The sequence below is a fragment of the Chionomys nivalis genome, chromosome 14 (assembly GCF_950005125.1).
Source record: "Chionomys nivalis chromosome 14, mChiNiv1.1, whole genome shotgun sequence".
NCBI lineage: Eukaryota > Metazoa > Chordata > Mammalia > Rodentia > Cricetidae > Chionomys > Chionomys nivalis.
In genome coordinates this window covers 3987055-4012471 of record NC_080099.1, presented here as the reverse complement: position 1 = coordinate 4012471, position 25417 = coordinate 3987055, and the positions used below count along the sequence as shown (strand labels likewise).

General features: G+C 48.1%; 1 protein-coding gene across 1 annotated transcript; it reads left to right on the top strand.

Annotated features, from left to right (window-relative positions):
• The first annotated feature begins 1039 nt into the window (after window positions 1–1039).
• Window positions 1040–25184, top strand: Dipk1c (divergent protein kinase domain 1C). The gene is made up of 4 exons (XM_057789355.1): window positions 1040–1560; window positions 10051–10710; window positions 16224–16388; window positions 19603–25184. Exons 1-4 carry the CDS (start codon window positions 1372–1374, stop codon window positions 19819–19821), a joined length of 1233 nt encoding a protein of 410 aa, XP_057645338.1. The 5' UTR covers window positions 1040–1371; the 3' UTR covers window positions 19822–25184.
• Window positions 25185–25417: the final 233 nt, after the last annotated feature.

Below are 25417 nucleotides of genomic sequence, written 5' to 3'. Positions count from 1 at the left end.
ATCCTCCTCATCTTCCTGAAGGTGGCATTCCACACATCCCACCATTTAACCTCAGTCTCTTTCCTATTCTCCTTCCTTCCCTAGCGGGAAAGGGAAGGCACTTCTTACCACTCTGGAGGGGCTGAAGCCTGTACTCTTTTGTTCCTGTGCTCCGGAACCACTGGCGAGAGGAGACCTTTCCACACTACTGCCTCTGAGACCATTCACACAGCCACATGTGCGCTGGGGAAGCAGGAGGTGGTAGGATTCCCTTGGAGGGAGCTTGTGAAAGGATGTTGTGATTGGCTGGGTGGTCCCCCAAACCTCCAGAGCCTGCTGTATTCAGGGAATACTTATTTGTGGTATATCCGAAGTGCATCTTAAAGCCGAATTCACTTTTTTTTTTTTTTTTTTTAAATTCTGGGAGGCAGAGTAGCCCAGAACCAGCCACAAAGCCAAATTTAACTAGAGACTTTAAGAATAGAGTAAGCTGGGACGCTAGTTCTCTAGAGGTCCTTAGAGAATGCTTAAGCCAGAGTGAGAAACAGCCTGAGAAGTTAGGGCACAGGGCAGCATGAGGGTGTCTGGATGGGGCTTCCAGAATCCCGCGGGAAGTGCTTTTGTCTGATGAATGCCTGGGCGAGAGAGGCCCCAGCTTTTTCAGAGCCCTTCAAGGCTGACAATACCCCGCAGGACTCCGGGCACGCCACCCACCGTGCACACTCTTTTTGCTGGAGAAAGGTCTGGAGAGCAGGGTCTCACGCATATACCAAGGGCGCATGCAACACCGACTCTAGCTGGTGAAAACGCTTTGGAGAACCTTTCTCCTGACTGTGTTAACGCTGACAGCTCGTCCCTCTTTACTTGGAGAAGAAAGCCCTCAAGTCCGGCGCAGTCCGGGTGGCTGCAGTTTGATCCCTCGCTCCCTGGAAGGGACAGTCCGGGTATTGCCGACCATGGTCCCTCACTGACCCCATTTCTTCTCCCCACACCTTGAAACCTCTCTCCCGGAAGCTGGGAGGGATCCTAAGCTGAGGTCAGACTTGGTGGAGAGGATGGGGATGAGCAGAGTGCAGCAGCCTAGAGGGTGAATGGGTCCAGTGGGGTCCTGGGAAGGGGCAAATGCTGCGGCTAAACAGGGGGCGGCAGTCTAGGAAAGAGGGAAGAAGTGAGGCCATCCAGAGAAGCGAGAGGCTTAGTCTTGGGGAAGAAAAGTGGAGAATAAAGTGGAAAGGTGGCCAGGGTGGGTAGGTCGTAGAAGCCGGGAGCGGATCCCCACGCAGCACCGGGACTCCGAGGACGCTGTGCCCGGAGGCCAGTTTCCCCTCCCGCAGCCCCTCCCCCTCTCCGCCCCTAGAGCTGCGGAGCGGCGACTGGAGCGCCGGGCTGGCGATGTCGCGGGCCGCGGGCGCGCGGGGCCGGGCTGCACGATGCGGGCGCTGGCGGCGGGGCGCGCTCCTCGCCTTCGCCGCGTGGACCGCCGGCTGGGTGCTGGCGGCCGCGCTGCTGCTCCGCGCGCACCCGAGCGTCCTCTCGGAGCGCTGCACCGACGAGAAGAGCCGGCGCATCCTGGCCGCGCTGGTAGGTCCCGCCGCCGCATTGCCCACTGTCGCGCGTCCGGGTTGGGTTCCCAGCCACCTTCCCCGGGTCCTTGGTCACCGCGTCACCTGTGATGCTGCAGTATCGTAGTGACCAACCCAACCGGGGGATGGGGTGATCAGGGAACACCCGCCAAAGCGAGTGGAGGTCCCTGTGCGTGCGTGAAATACCTAGGCAAAGGACTAGGGGTCTGCTGTGGGGATCCGGAACATCCCTCCCCTCTTCTCCAAAATTACTTTTGAATCCCGGGACAGTATTCCGGCAGGATATCCCGAGCCTCAGCTCCAGAAGAAAGTTTGCGGGCGATTCCTGGTCTCTGGTGCCAACATCCAGTTCAGGTGGCCAGGTTTGGAGGATACGCCTCCTTCCTGGGCTACCTCGTGCGCTAGGCCACCGCCCTTCAGTGTTCCCACCTGGGCTGCCGGATCACACACCCCCCCCCCCCCCCCCCCCGATCAAGCCCTGTGATTACTATTTGGACTTCTCCTGGTGACCTAAAGACAGGGCTTTTGGCTCTTCGGGTCCTGAGGAATGGAGGCAGAATCTTAACAGTCAGGGAAACAGCGTCCCCTGCTTTATCATGATCCCCTAAAGCGAGAGGGTCAGAGAATTTTCTCGTCAAGCTGCTCCTTAACCTGGCCTGGCAGTTGTGGACAGAAAGAAACATCGCATCAGCGGACTGCTGAATGCCTGGGCCTTCCTCCCTGAAGGAAAATGCTCACACCCCCGCCAGCACCCCGCCCCGATGCTGCCTGGTAATCCCTGCATAACTTGAGTTCGGGCAGCCCTGACAGACCTTTAGGAAGGAGGAGAAAGGAGCCTGTACTTGCTTATTACCAGTGATTGTTCACGTCCGAAAATAGTGACCACGTGCTCATTTGGTTTGAAATCTCGAAGAAATGCTTGGGGGCTTTTCAGCACACTTGCTTATAAAGATGTTTTTGGTTTTGTTTTCAGAATGTGAGAATTTCGAAGGGTATTAAGTACTTTTTTCTAAGGCTCTCTCAAAGGAGATTGGAAAAATTAAGCAATCAAAGCATGCTTCCGAACTAAAGGATGCTCCTGTCACCGTGTTAGCCTGCTTCCTTGACAGGAACATGGACTTTCTGTCCATGGCTCACAGCTTAATTGAAGTTTTATCAGGTTTTAAGTTGTAAGATCTCATTGATTTTTGTGGTAGCCATCTAAAAATCCCTTTGCCTGTAGAGATCTTCCCCTGCTATTTTGGTGACGCTGGCTGACTAAGACAACAAAATTTAATAGTTTGGCTAAGACCCAGGTCCCATTTATAAACTTAATATAACCTTTTAGATTAAAATAGGAATCAAGGCCCGTTATTTATTAATTTACCTTTGGTCATGCTGAGAAAGGCCCAATGGAGGTTAAACTGACTGATAGTATTTAAGTAATTGGTAGTCATAATTTTCCCAGCATTCCAGGCTGTAAATTAAGACCAATTTGGTTTAGGAGTTTTACCAGTTTGTCTTTGATGCAGCCATGTGGGATCATTTTTAGTATGACAGACATTTTTAGTATGGCAACTCTCAATCTTAACTCTTGCCAACGCTATTTCTCCAGTTTGCTGGAGTTCACACAGGTGGACTGCTGGGGGGAGCATTATGGATGACGTGTGTGAGTTTTTCACACAGCAAATGCCCTTCTTTACCCTCGCGTCTCCTTTCGTGATGCCTTCATTCTGAATTTGCTGGTGAGAAACTGAGAAAGTCCTCGGACTCAACTTTTACCTAAGACCCTAAATTAGGACAGACTAAACTGCCAGGCAGCTGCCAAGCAGAGGCTGGCACTGTGGCTTCTGAGGACTGCATCTGAATTGGGCCTCTGTGTCCTGGCTCCCCCAACACTTTGCATTTTCCTGGCTTTCATCCTACATAATAAAAGCGGTTGTTATTTTTCTGACTAGCCTCCAGACTCTCATTAGCTTTCACTCCGAGTACCCAGAACACACAAGACATTAGAGCCAAAGGGAGGTTCTCTCTGGCACAGCCGGGAGTCCTGATGAGTCTCCCATGCCTGCAGTCTGTGTTCCCAGGCCCCAGAGTGGCAGGTGGCATTGCTAACTGGTAGGGGAAACATACCTGCAGAATACAGCAACCAGGTGTTAAAAGGCTGACTAGTGGATGGGTGAGGGTCTGCAAGTCCCCCTAGGGTCTCCAACATTCACAAAGACAAGAGCTGCCTTTGGTTTGTTTTGGAAGCTTCAAGCCCTGGGTTCCCTGCGTCTTCCCTGATCCCTTTGTGTGACTTTTCAGTTCTGCTGCAATTGAGGAAGGGGCACTCCTTTTGGGTTGGATGTGAGGGTGTTAAAGCCTTATTTCTCCAGGGAACTGTGTGTTGAGGCTCTGTGGGATTGAGGAATGGCTGGGGGCATAATCACTGACACCCCTAGGTTCTGCAGGCGAGCACCTTACAGAGCAGAAATGAGAGTGGAGATGCTCACAGCCAGTGACTGTTTGTGTCTACTCTGGCCAGCAGCATGATCAACATACAAGCCTTATTACTGCATTCTCTCAACAAACTCTAGGAAGTATTTGCTTTTAGAACCTCCCATTTTGCAGATGGAGAAAAAAAGCCGGGGAAAGCAACATAACACTGTCTTGCTTGATAAAAATTAATATGTTGAGGATCTAAGATGCTATTCTGTGCCTTGGACAGTAGAGCCCCCAAGATGGTAAGAAGCCTCTAAGCTGCAAACTTTGAGAAGCAGTTTAGGGGATTCCTCACCCTCCATAGCTGCTACTTCCAAAGCCTCACAATCTCCCCATAGATTGTTGGTATGGGGAGACAGTTAGGTGCTACGGGATTTAGTACTGTTGTTTCTTTCTTTCTTTCCTTCCTTCCTTCCTTCCTTCCTTCCTTCCTTCCTTCCTTCCTTCCTTCCTTCCTTCTGTTTATCAGTCTTGTAGGTGATCCGATCTCAAGTGGTCAGCCCTGGTCATGTACATACGAGCAATGCCAAATATACTCCATAAGTTGTATATCCATGTATGTTACATAAATACTATGTATGTTGTAGTGTATAGGCTACATAAAGAAGAGGTTATACATTTGGGAAGGGGACATGGCAGGGGTTGGAGGGGGGAAGGATGTGATGGTGTGTGTTTGTGTATGCCCACAAGAAGCACAGCTTTGCTGTGAATTTTGTTACTATAGAACTCTGCCAGCCAAAGAGACAGGGTGCTAGGGAGATGGCTCACTGGTAAAGCACTCTCCTTGCAAGTATGAAGTTCTGAGTTCTGGCAACAGAACTCACGTAAAAAGCCAGACAGGCATGGTGATATAATGCTTGTAATCCTAGAAGTGGGGAGAGAGGGAAATAGTCCAATTTTTAGTACAGACTTAAACAACCTGTATTGAAACAATGGGATATGCTACTAATAAAATATCCCAGTCATTAGCACTCACATAATGAAAGTTTTCAATTCCCCTTTAAACTTGCATTTTGTACGTTGAGTTTATTGGTTTCTGATTTGCTGGACTGTCTTTCTCTGTCTATCCAGTAGACACAAACATGCCAAGCTCCAGAGAATGTGGTTTAGCTCTGGTAATTAGCCAACCACAGGCAAAAGAGTTCCCCATGTGTAGAAAACAGGTGGGAGCTAAGAAACAAAGCATGCATCAGACACAAAGTAACAGAAGCCGCTCTGCAATAAATGCACTGTGTGCAAAGCATGCATCAGACACAAAGTTACAGAAGCTGCTCTGCAATAAATGCGCTGTGTGCATCAGACACAAAGTTACAATGGCCGCTCTGCAGTAAATGCACTCATGTATGCTTCCCAGTGCTCCTTCTAATGTGAATTTCTCTTTCCTGGATATTGAGACGTTGCAGTAGCTGGCAGGTCTGGGGGCCTTTGGTCACCCCACTTCACATCCTGCCCTTTCTGACACTGGACTTCTTAGCAAGCCAGAAAGCAGCAGGCCTTTAGGCTGTTACAAACTCAGTAATGACATCATCTTTCAAAGTATTTTCTGACTCCTGTTTGGAAATTGCCTTCCAAATTTGCTGGGGTGAATATCCCGGACATTTCAATAGTTTTTGGGTTATTTCATTGAGGAAGCAGATTTGTATATAAAGCAATAGGCTGGTGGGCATGACACAGACAACACTCCCATGGTGGTTTAATGAGAGCTGGGAGCAGAGAGAGAGAGAGAGAGAGAGAGAGAGAGAGAGAGAGAGAGAGCAGGATTGAGGACCTTTTCTAAGAGTATGACAGGAGGTTGGGAAGCTCGTCAGTGAGATGCAGACAGAAAATGACTTTTCTGGCAGTGTGGTTGGTTTGAGCTAGCCTCAAACTTATGGAAATCCTTCCATTCCAATTTCTCTATAGCTAGGATCAATATGCCAAGTTTGAAATAGCATTTTAAAGACTTTCTTGTGTGTATGTGTGATAAGTGTGTGTATGTGCATGTATGAGTGTGTGCATAAGTATGTGTGGCATGTGTATGTGTGTGCATGTGTATGTATGAGTGTATGCATGTATATGTGTGTGCATGAGTATGTGTATGAGTGTATGCATGTATATGCATGTCTATGTGTGTGCCTATGAATATATGTGTATGTATGTGTATATGTGTGTATGTGCATGTATGAGTGTGTGCATGAGTATGCATATACCCTACAGAGCATGTGTGGAAATGAGAGTGCAGTCTTGGGTATTGGCCCTCACTTTCCACCTTCTTTGAAACAGGGTCTCTATTGTTTACCCCCATGTATATCAGAGATTCTCCTGGTTCTGCCTCCTTCTTACTATAGGAGCCCCGGGTTACAGATGAGTACTAACACACCCAATGGGAATGTAAACTCGGGTCCTCACGGCTGGGCTTCAACATTTTACTCACAAGTCATCTTCCCAGCCCTGGGACAGTGCTTTGGATAGACTATTCCAGTCTGGCCTCAGGCCGGTGCTTTAACTGCTCTTCATTCTGAAGCACCTTTTCGCTTGGTGCTTCGTCAAAACTTGGCTGTGACAGAACTGCCCTGTGCTTTGTTGCCTGCTGAGCAAGGTCCCTTCACTGCTAGTGCTGAGGTCAGTCCTTGTCCTGCAAGAGAAAGCCCTGACCCTGCTCTTCATAACCAGCTCTGGGAGGCTGGAGAGTGGAGCGTGTAAGGCCCAGGGCCACATCGCTAGGGATGGTGCTTCTGACTGTTGGACCTTGTGACACCTGCGACCCTGGACAATGTCGTCATTGCACATGCTTAGAAACAAGCTGCCCAGCCTGTGAGGGGCAGAGCCAAAACTGCTGTGTTCCCTTCCTGTCCACGCTGTGCACACTCTGACATTGCTCAGGAGTCTCGAAGCTTGTCATGTCTTCTGTGAGCTGAATCTGGGCGCTGTGGTGGGAAGGTGGCCCCATGAGACCTCACTCACAAACGGGCTAATTCCAAAAGGTGTCTATCCTAATTTGACTGTGTCAAGGTGGGGGACAAAGCTTCAAGGCCTTGTTTCATGGATTCACTGTCTCCAAAATCTGCAGGTGTCTAACTCTGGTTTGTGGCAATGATAGCTCAGTTTAGAGGGGAAGAGGGAGGGTCTTGGTAGCCAGGTCCCTTGCCACATACACTTTTTTACTTATAACAGCTCTGTGGCCTGGCTGAGAGCCTATCCAGGACTGTTGCCTGTGATCTTGTCTCCAGGGCCTTAGGTTGCACCAGGGACTGGCTCCTCTGCCCCTTTGCAGCACTGTGAGATTATGCAGTGCCCAGCTCAGGCCTTCTCCTTTACCACACATGGCACTCTTCAATTCTGCCACGTACTTCATGCAAGAGCATTTTTCAATTAAATTACTAATGCAGTAACATCGGAGAAATGCTTGTGGAACTGATCCAAGGCACGTTTGTGTATCACACAGCATCTCTTGTTTAATTTGAAAGAACTCAGGAAGCTATTGCATTTTCTTATCTGGTTCATTATAGTGATTTGAGACTATAAATACCAGATAAAGTGGGGGAAACACACACGCACACATGCGCACACACGTGTGTGCACACACATGCACATACACACACGCACACACGTGTGCACACACACATGCACACATACACACACGTGTGCACACACATGCACATGCACACATACACGCACATACACGCACACACACGCACACACACACGCACGCACACACTCACACTGTTATATGACCACATATCCTCATTTACCGGTTGTCCCAGTACCTTCCTAAGACCATCAGGGAAGGCCTCCAGAAGCCTGACTGGCTGTTCCTTACCAGAGCATTATGGGAACACATAAGCAGAGAGACTGACCCAAAAGTTTCTGACATTTCCATGCCCACTCCCTGCCCCCATGCCGAGGAAAGAGGCCCCAGAGTTAAGGTCAATGGACAGCATTTCTTCTGCATGAAGTTAAGACCCAAGAACATACAGCACACGAGCACAGCTCTAAGAAAGATTGTTTTAAACAACTCTACCTGAGTACCTGTATACAGTTGCATTATGGTTGTTGGTTTTCCAGACATAAAAATCCAGCCAAGAGGCTGGGGAATGTCTCAGCGGGCAAAATGCTTGTCCAAGCATGGGGACCTGAGTGTGTATGCTCACTGAAAGTCAGGCATGGGGGCATGCACCTGTGAACCCAGCACTGGGGGTGAGCAGAGACAGCAGATCCTGGGTATCACTGGCCAGTTGGTGTAGCCAAAATAGTGAGTTACAGTTCATGGAGAGATCCTGAAGAAAAAAAAAGGAAAAAAAACCCACAGTTGATCTCTGGCCTCCACATGCACAGATGCATAGGCATACACACGCCACTGCTACACCATCACTGTCTCCACCATCACCACCACCTCCTCCACCATCAACACCACCACCACCACCTTCACCAAAACTCTGGGCATACGGTGCCATTCTCTAGCTGGGAGATCAAGTCCAGCACTTTTTTCTGTTTTAAATTTTATTTATTTTATTTCATTTCATGTATTTGAGCATTGACTACATTTATGTGTGCACACCCCATGTGTGCCTGATGAGTCAGAAGGGGGTGTGAGACCACCCAGAACTGAAGATGGTTGTGGGTTCTAGAGACTGAACCCTGGTCCTCAGCAGGAACAACATGATGGACGGCTGAGCCACCTCTCCAAGTCCCGGTTCCCAGACTTTCTATCTGTGGAACTCTGGTACACGAAGTCTCGTAGCCTGGTGTCTGACTAGTGTGATCCTCGGTCTCTGTGGTCTAGAGAGTTTCTAAAGGCCCCCATTGCAGGAGGACTTCTCATCAGGAAGCCAGTGGGAAGGGCAGTTCAGACCTTCCTCCAGGCTCCAGGATTTTGGGCAGTTGTGAAGTTACTGTCTTAAGGTGGCCTCACAAATCAGGCACCGAAGCACAGGTGTGTTCTTTGTTAACAGGCATTCAAATACCTCATCTTCAGTGTTCATAAATGCCCACAATTTCTTACCGATTCCTGGGGGTTCCAGAGGGTTTGGAACTCACGTTGTTTGCCTGCTACAGAGATGGGGCAGCAGCACCGCCAGCAGTTCTTACGCGGATGAGCACAGTCGCAGAGTTAAACAGGAACTGTGTATGCTTCATCTTAGCCTAGCTTGACACCACACGTGGCCAGATGAGTCACTAACGCTTGTGGTTTCCACACAGTTTTGGTTTTGATGTTATTTGTGTCTGAGCACCCGAAGTTTATTTTCTTGACTTTCAGGCACATCTTATAATTGACTCAGGAGCAGCAGAGCTGACTAACGTGAAACAGCCCGTCCATCTATGAGAGGGCACGCTGACGTATCTGACGGTGCATCCATCTATGAGAGGGCACGCTGACGTATCTGACGGTGCATCCATCTATGAGAGGGCACGCTGACGTATCTGACGGTGCATCCATCTATGGGAGGGCATGATGATGTATCTGACCATGCGACCATCTATCTGACCACGCATCCGTCTATGGGAGAGCACACTGACATATCTGAGTCCTTGGTTTCTAGATGTGTGATTTTGAAGGCCAGGTCCTCAACTCTGTCTAGTGGCATAATCATCCTGAGAGCCTCCCTAACTGTCACCAAATCAGGGTTGCGGGGAAGTTGTTCTGGAACCTCACTGGGTACCAGCACTCAACCAAGGATTGTGGTCCCTTCTATGATAGCCCAGTGTCTGTATAGTAGCTATGCCCATCTCTCCTCAGGCTTTGGACCACCTCTGTGTTTCTTATGATGCCCACTGCAAAGTCCTTGAACTATTGTAGAGGAGTGATGGCAGATGAAATAGTCTCTACGTGTTCTGTGGGGGTACAATACCTAACCAGAATTTCTAATAGAGGCTTGGCTGGGGATCTCACAGGTCCAGGAGGTTGCTGGAATCCACCGCCCAGGGACTTCCAGCATTCTCATCTGGGCACCCTAATGGCAAAGCCTTTGAGTACAGGATGCCAATACATGTTGTCCCTTGCCTCTTATTCCTGCCCTGTTGTGACCCACTGTTCCCTTCGTTCCAGTGCCAGGACTACCGGGGCGGCTGGCTCACCGGTGCGCTGTGCGAGGACCTGTGCGTGGCCGGGGAACTGCTGTACCAACGCTGCCTGTACTACGAGCGTGGCAAGAAAGTGCTGCAGGCTCAGTGGAGAGGCCGAACTGTGGTCCTTAAATCCAAGAGGGAGTCTTTCTCCAGCTTCCCACCGCTCAACCTGCTGGGGGAAGAAGCGGGGCCAGGTGCTCCTGGCATCCCCGACGCTGAGCTGCTCCTGATGGTGGCTGGCGAAGTGAAGAACACACTAGGTTTGGAGCTGCCCAACAACAGCATAGTTCCTCTGTGGCCCGCCAGGCAGGGCCCTCGCTGGCGGCAACAGCTAGCCAGTGCGTGGTCGCTGCTCCAGCAAGAGGAATACGTGTACTTCAGCCTGCTGCCAGATCTGAGCCGCCACATCCTACCGGTCCTGGGTTCCTGTGGCCACTTTTACGCAGTGGAGTACTTGGCTGCCGGTAGCCCTCACCACAGGGCTCTCTTCCCGCTGGGTGAAGCTGGCCAGGCACAGGCTATTAGCCACATCGCTCTCAGCTTCCTGGATATGGTGCGCCATTTCGACAGTGACTTCTCCCACCGCCTCCACCTCTGTGATGTCAAGCCCGAAAACTTTGCCATCAAGAGGGACTTCACGGTAAGTGGAAGCAGGCTGCCCTGTTTGTTGTGGAGAGAGGCAACTGGTCTGCGTGGGAGGAAATGAAATGTTGGCTTTCAGAAGGAAGGCTGTGTAACTTTGGGCTGCCTCGTGGCTCCTGGTCACTCCCGTTCCAGACCACTTCCTTGCTGCATTGACAAGCGGATTTAAATAGATGTACCTTCTGCTTCTGGAGTAGAAGTTCAGGGAAGGAGCCCAGAGCAGGAAGAGGCCAGGCAGGGCAAAGAGGAAGTGCCTCGTTTTCTTGAGGGCAGCCCTGATGACCAGTTAGTGCTAGCACAGGATCTGTGTGGTCTGCGGCGGGGGTGGGGGGTGGGTGGGGGGTGGCTTCCTGGACTTCAGATGGCTGTGGGAATAGCCTCTAGGGCTCTTCTTCCAGGCCAGCTGTGGGCCTTCTGTGCCCACAGCACCAGAATGCTGAGATAGCCAGTGCTTCAAAATCTCTCTTCTGGAGAGATTCTAGTCAGTTTTAAGCCTGCAATAAGACACCTAGAGAGGCACGTGGAGTTCCATGCCTGCTAGCAGGGAAGACCCCCAGAAGAGCAGGAATGTCTGACCCCACAGCTCCTGCAGATGGAAGGTGCACTTTTATCCTCTTCTCTGGGGCTCTGCAGCGGCACCGGAGGTGGATAAAAGGTGCCAAGAGAGGCTGTATGTTTTATAAGATGGATCAGACTCCCCCCCTCTTGGCTAGAAATAGCTCTAAGCCCTCACCCCCCCCCACCTGTCAGGTGCAAGTGCTGCTCAAACCGGATTGCTCATCGCAGGGACCGTTCATAGTGGAGCAAAGCTCTTCATCCTGGTTAGGACACAGAGGGACAAAATAAGTTCTTGCTGGGCCCTGGGATTTTATGGCGGGCAGCATGGGATTGGCATAGACCTTTAAAAGCAGTTTGAGCCGGGCGGTGTTGGCGGACGCCTTTAATCCCAGCACTCAGGAGGCAGAGGCAGGCGGATCTCTGGGAGTTCGAGGCCAGCCTGGTCTACAGAGCTAGTTCCAGGACAGGCACCAAAGCTACAGAAAAACCCTGTCTCGAAAAACCAAAAAAAAAAAAAAAAAAAAAGCAGTTTGAAATCTAGGGAACTAAATTTGCCGTCGGTGTGTTCTCCTGATGCCCTTTCCAGGGCTGCCCCGGAGGGGATGAAAATCCAGGGGTAGCTTTACGTGGCAAAAGATGGAGCGCACGTGGGGTAGTTCTGGTTGGCTCCAGCAGAGCGTATACTGGGAAGGGCGCTCCGGGGGTGCTCAGTCCTGTGTTATATCCTTGCTGTGAGTTAGCTAGGGCGTCTCAGATGAAGCCCCTCAGACAATGTGCCACCAGCAGCTGTTTCAGAGCAGATGGCCTTTCTAGCCAAGGCTCCCCACCTTAGCAGGATTGTGCAATAGAAAGATGGGTAGTTGCCCGCCACATCCAGAAAGTCTTGTCTCAGTCACTTGAGGTATGGATAAAGCCCTTATGAGCCCTGGGGACACAGGCACCTGAGATGGGGCATATAACCACCTGAGTTGTAGGGGTAGTGGGATATGGAAAGTTGTCCTCTGGGCATGGCATAGCCATTGTCCCCTTGAGACCTCCGCAGTTGTGATTACCTGCCTGAGAGAACAATGTTGAGTCCATTTGTGATCCACAGTGGGAGGGAGGGAGGGAGGAGCTCATGAGGAGTACTGTCACCAGAGTCCCTCTTCTCCCTGAGGACTTATTACCTCATTATGAGAGAGCAATGCAAATTCCATTTTCTGTTACATTTACATACTTATTTTGTGTGTGGAAGTCACGACTATCATAGTATAAGCACCCATGTCAACTGATGATGGGAGTCAGTTCTGTCCTCAATTCCTAGGTTTGGTGACAAGTGTCTTTACCTGCTCAGTCATTTCACCAGCCCCACAATATAAATTCTCACACTGTGCCTCAGACCGAGTCTGAGACTCTAGAGACAGCTGAGGCCACACCTGTGATCCAGTCCAATACTCAGGAAGACAAACAGGAAGACAGTTCAAGGCCAGCCAGGGCTATATGATGAGATGCTGTCTCAAAATTATGCAAGCAAGCTAATAGACCAGGCACCTTCTTGGTGGCTCTGGTCTGTGTTCGAGTTTGAGAACCTCTGCACTCCGACTTCCAGAAGGGGGGTTCTGTTCTTGAGCCCTGGCTGATGCCTGCCCTGAGCAGAGGGAGGGGTCTAACCGCTGAGGCAGGAGAAAGGACGATCCCCAGTCTCCCAGTGCAGGTCCTCGGGCTTTACGAAACACTTGCAACCGAACAGCTGGGAAGTGAAGGTGACCCCAAACCACCCGGCAGGGCTTTCAAGCAGGTGAGACGTTCCTGCTCAGAAGAGAGTTGTCTCCATGTTTCCAGTCTGCTGCCCAGAGGAGGTTTGAGTAGAGGGTACCACTTGGGTCATTTTGTGCAGGATAAAGTCTCTGATTCTCCTGATGTTGAGAAATATTATGAAGGGTTTCCTGTTTGTTTTGTTGCTGTTCTTACTTTAGGTACACAGGAGCTGCAATTCTTTCTAGGCTACAGACTATAAATTAAAATATAAATCTGACTGTCACCAGGAGATGAGAGGAACAGTGTTACAAATGGGGCTGAGGGGCACAGAGGCTGGGGAGAGTGCCAGAAATTAAGAGAGAAAATGGTCCTTGCCCTAATAATAGATTATAAAGACAATATGTTCATTAGCATAGCTCTCATTAATTAAAAAAGTTATTTTATTATTTTATGTGTATGGGTGTTTTGCCTGCATGTATGTGTGTGTACCATGTGTGCCTGGTGCCCATAGAGGTCAGATGAAGGCACCGGATTCCCTGAAACTGGACTTATGGATGTTTGTGAGCCACTATGTGGATGCTGGGAACCAAACCTGGGTCCTCTGACAAGCCATCTCTCCGGCCCTCGGTTCTTGTTAATTTTTAGTGTTTTTAACCAAGTTGAGTGATGAGATTAGTTATTAATTTTGAGACAGGAAAGACTGATAAATTGTATAGGCTTGGGATGTAGCTCAGTGGTAGAGTACAACCTGGCATGCACAAAGTCCTGGGTTCGAAACTTAGCATTGCCAAAGGAAAAAGAAAAAGCAAAACACCCTCTTTTAATTAGGGTTAGGGATGTGGCTCAATGGTAGAATGCTTACCGGCTTCTGTGCTGCCCCTGGGTTTCCCAGTATCTCCTTCCAAATAGAAACAAAAGGACAGGATGTGTGTGTGTGTGTGTGTGTGTGTGTGTGTAGTCTTGTAGGAAGGGAGAAGTGGGGGTAGATACAACCAAGACACATAGTAAATATGTATGAAATCATCAAAGACTAGATGAAAAGATAATTATTAAAAACCAAGAAAAACATCAACTCCCTCAAAACAAACAACAGCAGCGAATTGTTTGTCGTGTCTGAGTTCATTACTAGGTGAAGATCATGAAGAGGGAGAAGTTCTCTGTGCTCTGTTCTCATTATTCTGCACACATTTTAAAATAATTTATGTTCTTCCTGATGTTTTCCTGATAATCCCAGGGAAGCCAGTCCACTCCCAGCATCGATCCTGAGCTGAAAAGAAAAGGAAAGTAGAATCAATGAACAAGCCTTCTGAAGCCAAATGACAACCAGCGAACGAGCCCTCTCTGAGACACTACGGGGCGGGGGGGGGGGGCTCACATCTCATTTTCACATGGCCTGTGAGGGCTTGTGGGACGCAGGTTCCATCAAAGATGTCACATTTCATACTAACTTCTTATCTCGACTTATCTCAAGCTATTAGCTGTTGAACTTGGGGAAACCCTAGATTCTAGCAGATTTGAATTTTTACCTTTTTGGGGGTGGGATTCCAGGTGGTGAAGGGAATTCTGCATAATTTATAAGTTTTTCTTCTTCTTTTTTTCCTGAAACCTGTTTGGTTGGAAGCCAGAAGGATAAATCTGAAATTCCAGCAGTCCCCAGTTCTTACTCTGACAGTGGAATTAGTGGTTGATGTTGTTCTATCTGGGCGTATACAGATTCTAACGCGGATTCTAATGTCAGATGAGGTTTTCCCATGGCTCATCTGACCGGTCAGTTGACTTGGGTACTAGATGTGCCATCAGCAGAGCAGCCTGTGATTGTTCATAGTCTTGGGGCTCAATTATCTGTCTCTCAAGACATTTAAAATCCCCACTCCAAAAGGCCTGAAGATTGTGAAACTTAGTGGGGTCAAATGGAGCTCTCACAACAGAGATAACTAAGTGGAGAGAGGGAAGAGGCTGTGCCTGATGCCTGATGGTGACTCACGCAGACTCTGTCAAATCTGCAGTCTTCCGCAGAAGCCAGCACAGCCTTAAACAGAACAGTCAGCAAGGACTCAAAGATGTCTGTCTCACTACTGTGTGTTTACCCGTGGACAGATGCAATGTTTGTTGTTAATCATTGTGACCAAGGACTGTTGTTTCAAGATCCCTGATGTTACTCTCCTTACTTTTGTTTTATGTGTCAGGTTGTTTGCACACGCGCGCCTGTGTGTGTTTGTGTGTGAATGCTTGTGTGTGTGTAGGACCTCCTTCTAGCCTGAGCCTCACCGAGTAGATTTGACTGGTTGGCCACTGAACCCCAGGATGTATTTGCTTTTGCTTCCACAGCTCAGGAATTACAATCTTTTTAACTTATTTATTTTTAACATAAGTTCTGCGGATTGAACTCAAGTCCCCACACTTTATTGACTGAGCTGTCTCCTCGGCTCCCTCATTTTTGACTTTCAAAGTTTCCCCTTCTCCTGACCTCTTTAAATGAGCCTATCTATATTTTACTTGTGTCTTAACCATGACAACACATCACTGTTTTATACCAGTACTCTCTGGATGAGCTTCTCTGAGTGTTCTTGTTATTTATGTGACAAGTATCATAAACAGTCAAAAAGGAAGCAGAAGAGGGACTGGAGGGACAGCTCAGTGGTTGGCAGTGTTAGCTGTTCTTCTGGAGACCTGATCTGGCTCCCAGAACCCACGCTCAGTGACTTACAACCACCTGTAACCCAGCCCCAGGACAGCCTTGTCCTCTTTCAGCCTCATAGGTGCTTGCACACACGTGGCACATGCATGCACACAAGTGCGCAGTACACTAAATGCAAATCAAAACAAACTTTAAGAAAGCAACAGAAAGAAAATTCATTTTAAGTTATTATGCATATTCTGCATTCAAAAGTCCAGAGAAGGTCCAAAGACGAAGGTGATATGGATGGTTACAGTCCCAAATCCTGGGCTCAAGTTAGTGACATCAAAGGATCTTTTCAGTGAAACATTGGGACATGATCCAGGATACTAACTTGTGCCAAAGGAAGCATTTGTGGGTACTCTGGGGGCGTGGCCTGAGTGTGGTCTCCTGACAGGTGGACGTCGTGGTCACAGTCACACCGCTCTATTCGACCTCAGGATGGGAAAAGGAGCCAGGAACGGGTTTTCCTACAGGGCCCCTACTATTATCTGCTTGCCATCCACGCTATCATTATTGCTACATGCCTCTGATTTCAGGTGGTAGCTATCGATGTGGACATGGCATTCTTTGAGCCTAAGATGAGGGAAATCCTCGAGCAGAACTGCACGGGAGACGAAGACTGTAACTTCTTTGACTGTTTCTCCAAGTGTGATTTGAGAGTGAACAGGTGTGGCGCCCAGCGTGTGAACAGCAACCTGCAGGTAGGTGACTCCAATCCCAGGGCTGAATTTCTCTCCCATCAGTTGGGAACAAGCCCTTCTCTTGGCCAGGATTGTCCCCTTCTACCCTCATCTGATGCTTTCAGAAGTGTGTGTGGACTTGGGTCCCCAGGTGCTGAGTGTAACCGGAGAGATGTCCAAGCTGCTTCCACAGGGGGTTACCTCACTGCCGGCCACATCCAGTGTCTGTTCTGTGCCCTTGCCTAATAAATTCTCCCTACTAATTCTATCACTTCATTCTCCTCACTCTAGTCCATCCTCCCTGGTGCTTGGGGGAGGGGCTTGATGGAACCCTGAGCTGAAGAAAGACAGTTTAGGCCACGTGCTCAGGAAAGCACCGTGTGAGGCCGGGTGGTGGTGGCGCATGCCTTTAATCCCAGCACTCAGAAGGCAGAGGCAGGTGGATCTCTGGGAGTTCGAGGCCAGCCTGGTCTACAAGAACTAGTTCCGGGACAGGCTCCAAAGCTACAGAGAAACCCTGTCTCAAAAAATAAAAAAAAATAAAAATAAAAAAAAAAAAAAAAGGAAAGCACCATGTGGACTTTCATGCCATGAAAGAGAGTCCCGCACAGCGGCACTATCAATCCGGTGGATCTCCTGAGGCCAGGCAAAAGCCCCAATTTTACCACCAGAGTCTACATAAACTGCTGATTCAAGGGCCAGAATTACTGGCTGCTTCCACTTTCAGAAGGTTCATCGATGATGTGGACTTTTGGGGTGCCATCCCAGCCCTTCCATGTGGAGTTACCCCATGATGGGTCTGGGATACCCCATCTTTGAGCCATGTAGACAATATGGTTTTCACCTGAGTCTACACCATCTTTGATCTCATCCACATGTCTTGCGCTAAGAGAAACTAGAGAATGGCAAAACGGCACTGTGGATAAAGTCACTCGCCAAGCTCAACTCTGGTTTAGACTCCAGGAATTAATGCAGTAGAGAGAATTGACTCCTCTGACCTACACACACACACACACACCATCCAGACACACACACACACACACCATCCAGACACACACACACCATCCAGACACACACACACCATCCAGACACACACACACATACACACACACCATCCAGACACATACACACACACACCCCAGACACACACATTGCACATGTTAAATAAATAAATTTGAACAAAGAGAGAGGCACTAAGGTTCCTCAGGACACAGAGGGCTCTTACAGATTCATTGAGAAGCAGGTGGAACTTTGAACCAAAGAAAACTGGCCCAACAGGACAGATACAGATGACAAAATTCAATCAGCTGTAGGGGTTAGCAAATCATTTCATCTCATCAGTTAATGACTAATTAAAATTATGCTAATTAAAACTCAGCAATGACATGCTTTTGCCAGTTGGGAATAGTCACTAAATGCCATTAATTAGCAGTTGAAGCTTCAGGGAGTTGGATGAGTGTCCTCACCAGTGACTACACCGTGGCTCTGGATTGAATGTGGACACATGCATTCCCATACGTCACTATTGTCTTTGGATACAGATCCAGAGGTGAAATGTGCCTTCTTTGTGATGTAGTATAGAACACCACACAGAAAAATTCAGGTTATAAATCAGCATTTATAATATGATCTCATGTTTACTAACTAGTGTTTTATTGGAAAGACAGATGTGCTTTCTCATGTTAGTCAGTGTTCGGCCACTGTGACACAACACTTGATCCAATCAGCTTATCATGGAGAAAATTTAACTTTGGGTCATGATTCCAGAGGCTTTGTTCTATGTTCCGTTGATTACTTTGGGTCAGTGGTGGGTACAGCATCCTGGCTGGGGTGTGTGGCAAAGGACAGCTGTTTGAGTCATGGAGGCAGAGAAGAAAAGAGGGAGAGAGAGAGAGACCTCCATCCCCGGATCCCTTGTAGGGCACACACCTGTGACCTCACTCATTCACATCTCTTCACGACCCCAACACATTCTAAAACACCACAGACTGGAGGCATAGGGCCTTTGAGGCACATTTAACATGTAATCTGTTTACATGTTTGACCAGGTCAGATTCAGTTTCTGAGAACATTCAGAAGTGCCAGGCCCTCTCAGCGGAGCCCAGTGTTGGGGTTAACTTGTTCCTCGGCAGCTCCTGCCTGTGAAGCTGCTGTAGAGCATGGATACTATGTATGGTATGTCTTTCTAGAAATTTAAAATTTTTGCACCTGTAAAGGGTGATTTCTAGTCAAAAGGGAAATAAAACTACTGTTTCAAATGTCACCTTTGGTTTTTGAAACAAAGTTTCTGCATTTAACAGTCCTGGCTTCCCCAGAACTTGCTTTGTATAAAGGTGTTTGGTAAATGAGGTGGACAGAAAGCCTCGTCAAGGAAAGTTAGGCACATTCTCAATGCAGCTCCAGGCAGTCCTCCCCATTGTGGGGTTGGGGACCACATTCTCTATGCAGCTCCCAGGCAGTGCTCCCCACTGTGGGGTTGGGGACTAAGTTCTCTGCTCAGCTCCAGGCAGTGCTCCCCACTGTGGGGTTGGGGATTAAGTTCTCTGCTCAGCTCCAGGCAGTGGTCCCCACTGTGGGGTTGGGGACCTCGAAACTTGTTGGCAGATAATGTGTGGAGAGTCTGAAGAGCTCTTGTTATTCATTGAATTTCATGGCCTATTAGCAGTTAAGCCTATGAAACAGCAGCTTTTTTTTCTTCTTTCCCTAAAGTAAAGCAGTTTGAAGCCTCTTGCACAGCCTTGTGCCTGCACAGCTTTCCCCTGGGTGTCCTAGGACTATAAAGATAAAAGCTCACACTTGCATGCTCTTCTTTACTAATGACCTGTTAGTTATTATTGTTATTATCCCCTGTGAGCAGGACAGTCCATCTAGCTGAGGCACAGAACAGGCACAGCTGCCCTCTGCCCTGCCAGGGGGCAACTCCTTGCTCGACTTGGCTCTGCTCTTTTCTTTGGAAATATGTTTATTCTTGTTTAAGTATAACCCAAGATTTTCTCCCTCTGCTGTGGGGCTGGAAATGGAATTTTCTGCTTCAGAGGGAGGAAGTCTTCTGTGCTCTCAGACATACCCTGTTCCCAGTGCTGAGTGGTTGAAGGCTTAGGAAGGAAACTCCTGCTCAATGTGAAGGCTCTCTCTGTGAGGCTTCCCCAAAGGGGCAAGGAAAGGGTGTCCTTGAGACCTAGGGGATGCCAAGAATGGCTTGTTTCCCTGAATTAACTTCTCACTTTCCCCTCAGGTCATCTGTGACAAAATATTTCGACGCTGGTTCTCCTCAACTCACAGGAGCCCTGCCATCTCCCCCCAGCTTCGGCTGCAGCTACAGCAGGCTGTTCAGGAGTGTGCTCACCAAGGGGGTCCCTCTGGGAACTCCAGGACTGCATCCTCCGGCGTGTTCTGGAAGCTTCGGTGGCTCCTGCAGGCCACTCTGAGAGAGCTGCAGGAGGTGGAGAAGTAGCTGCTTTATTGCCTTAGTCATCAAGAGTGGACGAAGGAAGTGACCTTCAAGTGATGGCTTCTGTTGTTGCAATGCAAATGCTGTCTGCGCCATTGATGGTTCTTCTAGAGAGTGCAACCGATTTTCCCTTCTGCCACTGTGGTGTGGACCACCCTTGCTCCTGCCTAGCTTGGTTCGACTTTATTTGGTGCTGACTTCTATCCTGTCTGCTCCCTCAGAAGTGAGCCAAGGGAGGAGGAGTTTTGGAGTATTTGACCTGTGCAGTTGCAGTGTGCAATTTTCTGATGAGCGCAACCATACCTTGCCATTGGAGACAAAAGGCAGCTGATCCCTGCTGGCCATTAGCAAGCTAAAGTGTGAGTGTGGGCATACAGATGAGTGTGTTTGCAAATAAGTGTGTGTATATGTGCACCCATGAGTATGTGAACGTGTTTGTATAAGTGAATGTGCACTATGTATATATGAGTATGTTAATGTGTGCAAACACATGTGGGTTTGTGTGTACATGAGTGGATGGCACACATAGTGTCACAAATAATGTGTATAAACAGTGCACACATGCATGCAATGCACACTCATGCACATGCACACACACACACACACACACACCTTACCACTGTCTTCCCTTTCCTGACATGTGAAGATGAAGTCTGTGCCAAGCACAGAGGCTGATGAAGCTGGAGGTGATTTTCGTTTGAAAACTGTATCTCAGGTGGGTGTGGTGGTGTGCAGCTGTGATCTTCTTACTTAGGGAGACTGCAGATTTGAGGCCAGAGTGAGCTTCATGGTGAGTGTGAAGCCAGTTCTGTACAGTGAGTTCCGGACTAGCTGAGCTACAGATTCAAACTGTGTCTTAACTGGTACTCCTGTCAGGGCTAAACTGCCGATTGTAAGGCATGAGGATGTAAAGGTATGGCTTTTGCTAGTCCATACAAAAAAACACACAAACCAAACCCCAACAGAACCAAGTTTCCTCTGGAGATTCTCTGCTGACGAGGAAGTGGCGTGAAGACGCCTTCATTGTACCAATGTGTCTGTCTCTTCGGTGGATCTCACGTGCCTAGACTGCACCCATTTCCCGTCGGGCTACCTTTGCTCTGTGAGAATAATCACCAGTGATGGCTGTCTGAGTTGTCAATGCTGTCAACATCCGGAATTAACTAAAACCCAAGTGGCTGGGTACACCTGTGAGAGATTTTTCCTAATTAAATCATTTGAAATGCAGAAACCCACCTTTGTTCTAGATCCTCTGAGGTGGGAAGATGCACAGTTAATCTGGCCCTTGCTTTCTGTAGGATGTCCCATTTTGTCCACCGCTGACTCTGGTCTCAGCTGCAGGTGTGCTGGAGTTTCCATTGGCTAAAGAGATCCCGGAGAGTATGTGTGGCTACAGTTGCCGTTGGGTGATGCAGATCTACTCTCCCACCACCAGCACCCAGCACATATGGAGGGTAGACAATGAGAGGTCACTGTCTGAGTCCCAGACACCCTCTTCCTGAGGATGCCCAGTGTGCATTGAGGTTAGACAGGTGGAGGTCACTGGGTCCCAGACACCCTCTTCCTGAGGATGCCCAGTGTGCATTGAGGTTAGACAGGTGGAGGTCACTGGGTCCCAGACACCCTCTTCCTGAGGATGCCCAGTGTGCATTGAGGGTAGACAAGTACGGATATCTTTTCCTCTCGGAAAACTTGCCCTTCTCATCACAATGATTAAAAATGTTGCTTTTCCTTGCCTCCTCACCAAGACCACAAATTATTAGCTGATCTTGTTATCTATTAGGTAAGGTAAACTCAGGTCTCTAGTTTTTGTTGCAGGATATTTGACCACACCGTGAACCCCAAGACTGAATTAATTAAATAAAATCAACTTTGGGTCAAGAGGTAGAGCCAGCAACTAGCTGACAGGATGTAGCCATAGAGAGTTAGAGAGAGTCTGGAAAACAGACAGAGAAATACACAGGATGCAGTGAGGAGGGACTTTGAGTTTGGCACTCGTTTTTGGTTTGGGATGGTGGAAGGGAACCTCTCTTTCTGAGATGCCAGCTAAGAAGGAAAGTCAGCTGGTTGCTCCTCTGCCTCTCTGAGCTAGCAGGTTTTCACCCCAGCATCTGTCTCCCAGGTCTTTATTGGGAACAGTGTAAGACTGAGATTTAGTTTAAACATGTTTTCTTTCCTACAGCGCTGCTGGACCCAAACTCTCATATAACTGTGTCATTTCTTGTGGTTACCATACCACACATATACTTCACCCATTTTTCATGGAGTTGTCTGTCTGTCTGTCTGCCCCACCGCATGTGTGGTTACTATATCATGCATTCACTTTGACCATTTTTCATGGAGTTGTCTGTCTGTCTGTCTGACCCCCCCCCATGTGTGTATGCTTATGTGTGTCTGTGTTCTCATGTCAAGGCCAGAAAAGTTGACAGTAGGTATTGCTATTGCATTAGGTATTGCTTCTTCGTTTTCCTCCTCCTCTTCTTACTCCTCTTCTTCATCTCTTCTTTTTTTCTAGAGAGGTAAAAATTTATTGATTTCTATGACATATAGTTGACTTCTCAACGCAAAAGATGATTTGGTGTTTTCCATCTCAATTGTTTCTTCTCATTGTTTTTGAGGCAGGGTCTCTTACTGAATCTTGAACTCACTGATTCAGCTGAACTGGCTGACCTGTGAGCTTCAGGGTTCCTTATTCCTTTCCCACATCCCCAGGGCCAGAGTTACAAGCATGCATGGCCATGCCTGGTCTTTATTAGTTGGTAGCAATAGAACCCATGTCCTTAGGCATATACAGCAATAAGTTTATCAGCTGAGCAATCTCCCCAGTACTCCTGAGATCGCCTTTACTAAAGACTAAATAGTATAGTTTGTATTCTGCAGCTACTTTCTTGTGCTTCGCCTTTTGAATAACTTCTGGCCACCTGCTGTCAGCGAGGAAGTGGACATGGATGAAGTGTCTACTCTCAGCTAAAACAAAAACATAAACAAAACCCAGCTACTTTTTATTTCCACTATCTAGTGACTGTTGACCTTCAGGGAACAGCGCTGTCTGCCCATTTCCCCAACCTAAGATGACGATGGTGTGTAGAGGAGATCTTGTGTTGGCGTGTAGTCTCAGAGGTTCTGCCTCATCCAGGCTTGGTGGTTCTGGATGCCTGTTGGGAGTCAGCACATTGAGCACATCATGGGGTGGGAGGGAGCACCTGTGTGAGGGTCAGGATGCCAGAGGGGAGGGGAGGGAAAGGACAGAGCGATGGAAGGAAAGGAGAGAGGAAAAGAAGGTTTCCATATATCCTTCAAGGGTATGTGCTCAGTGCCCTTTCCCCCCAACTGGTTCTACCCGTGGGCATTTTCACCTCCTCTCAATAGCACCATCAGCTGAGAACTAAGCCTCTAACACAAGAGCTTTTGGGGAACATTCCAGATCTAAGACATCAACCTTTGATGACTTCTTTTTGAAATGGTGTAATAAAGGGCCCTCTGCCTCCTAGGCTGTGCCCTTGCCTTGCTTGTCTGGTTTTCAGTTTTTGGGTAAGCGAACACATTCTAAACAATTGTCCCACCCTTTGCACTTAAAGCCCACATGGAAGACATTTTATAGCTGACACTGACCTGGGCCCAGCTCCTTGTACTGTTCAGGGGTTGTGTCTTTTACTCTAACAAATTGCTGAAGCTAAGCTTCACTGAAAACACTACAGAAGAGCTGGCCAGATGGCTCAGCTGGTAAAGGCACATGCTACCAGTTTGCTCACCCGCTTTGCTCCCTGGGACCAGCGAAAACTTGTTCCTCAGGTGGAAACCCATTCAAACGGCAAACCACTTTGAAACAAGGTGAAGGTGGGATTGAAGTATTTCACCTGAAAGCCTCTCAATGTGAGTTTTGTTTTTTTGTTTTGTTTTGTTTTGTTTTGTTTGTTTGTTTGTTTTGTTGGTGGGTTTTATATCCAGAAATAAAGCTACTCACCTTGACTTTTCATGAAAATTGTAGCTTCTTATGGGGTTTGGAGAGATGCCACCGCACTTAAGAGCACTTGCTGCTCTTGCAAAGGAGTCTGGCTAAGTCCTCAGCTCCCACATGGCTGCTCAAAACCACCTATAACTGCAGTTCTAGGGGACATGATACTCTCTTCTGGACTCCATAGTCACTGAACAACACCCAGTGCACATACATACATGAAGAAAACACTGCACATAAAATAAAAATGAATAAAAATCTTTTAAAAAATAGCCTATACATGCACTTTTAATTTTAATTGTGTGTGTGTGTGTGTGTGTGTGTGTGATAGCCCACATGTGGTGTAACTTACCATAATAGAGGATAACTTGTAAGAGTGAGTTCTCTCCTTCCACCATGGTTTCCAGGGATCATAGGCAAATGGGCAGGCTTGGTTGTGTCAGGTCTAAGAAAACTCCATTTCCCCAAATTCCGTCAGTTGAACAACAGCCAGCATCCTCTGCAAGTTGTGAAGTTGGTCCCCCTCTGCCCAAGAAGCCATTTCCCTTATCATGGCAGAAGAGATAATTACAACATTAAAGTGCATGGTGGCCTCCAGGCTCCTTCAGCATCACAAGTACCTGTTACACATTTTGGAGTCAGTGCTGGCATCCTAGCTCTTCTTGAGTTTTCTTGCTTCCCCCTACCCTAAGCTCCCCGCAGATCAGGAGATTTCCTTCCCACAACTTCACTTTCTCCTTATAACCCTGCAATTTCCTCTGTGTGCTTCCTCTTGACTTCCTCTGCTGTGGGACAGTGGTCTTGTACACTGTAAAGATTTGTCACTTGAATTGCTTTAATAAAATGCTGATTGGCAAGTAGCCAGGCAGGAAGTATAGGTGGGGTGACCAGAACAGAAGAATTCTGGGAAGAGGAAAGGCTCAGTCTGCAGTCGTCACCCAGACACAGAGGTAGCAAGATGAGAATGTATTGCTGACACAGACAAGAATTATCTGTTAATGTAAGTTATAAGAGTTAATAAGAAGCCTGAGCTAATAGACCAACCAGTTTATAATTAATGCAGACCTCTGTGTGATTCTTTGGGACTGAATGGCTGTGGGACCAGACAGGACTGAAACCTCGGTCAACATTCCTCTCTTGGTCCTCTCTTGGTCTTGGTCTCTCACCCCTTCCCCATCTGCCTCTACTCTGCCTGTCTCCTGGCCAGGTCCAGTCTGCTGGAAATGCTCAGTCTACTACTTTCTCTTTCTGCTCTGGACTCTTTCAGATGTCCCTGCCTGATCTCTCCCTCATATCTACAATAAAACCCTTCCCCTTAGCTCTACCTTGGAACAGTCCTGTAGACAGTTTACATGGGTAGCAAATGCCTTTACCAGCTGAGCCACCTTTCTAGCTTTTTGGTAGCATTTCTAATGAACCTCAGCTTCAGCAATTTGTTAGAGTAAAAGTACAGGAAGTGGAACCCAGGTCAGTGTCAATGCAAATATTAAATTTATATTAAAAACTATGAGACTTTTTTCTGCATTTTTTGTAACTGGATTGCTTGGCTCTTGAATGTAAAGTTCTAGATGACAGTGTTGTGTCACTGTTGAGCGCTGGGCCCTGCTGTAGGGTTCTGTGGTCTAGGCCACATAGAATTCCAGC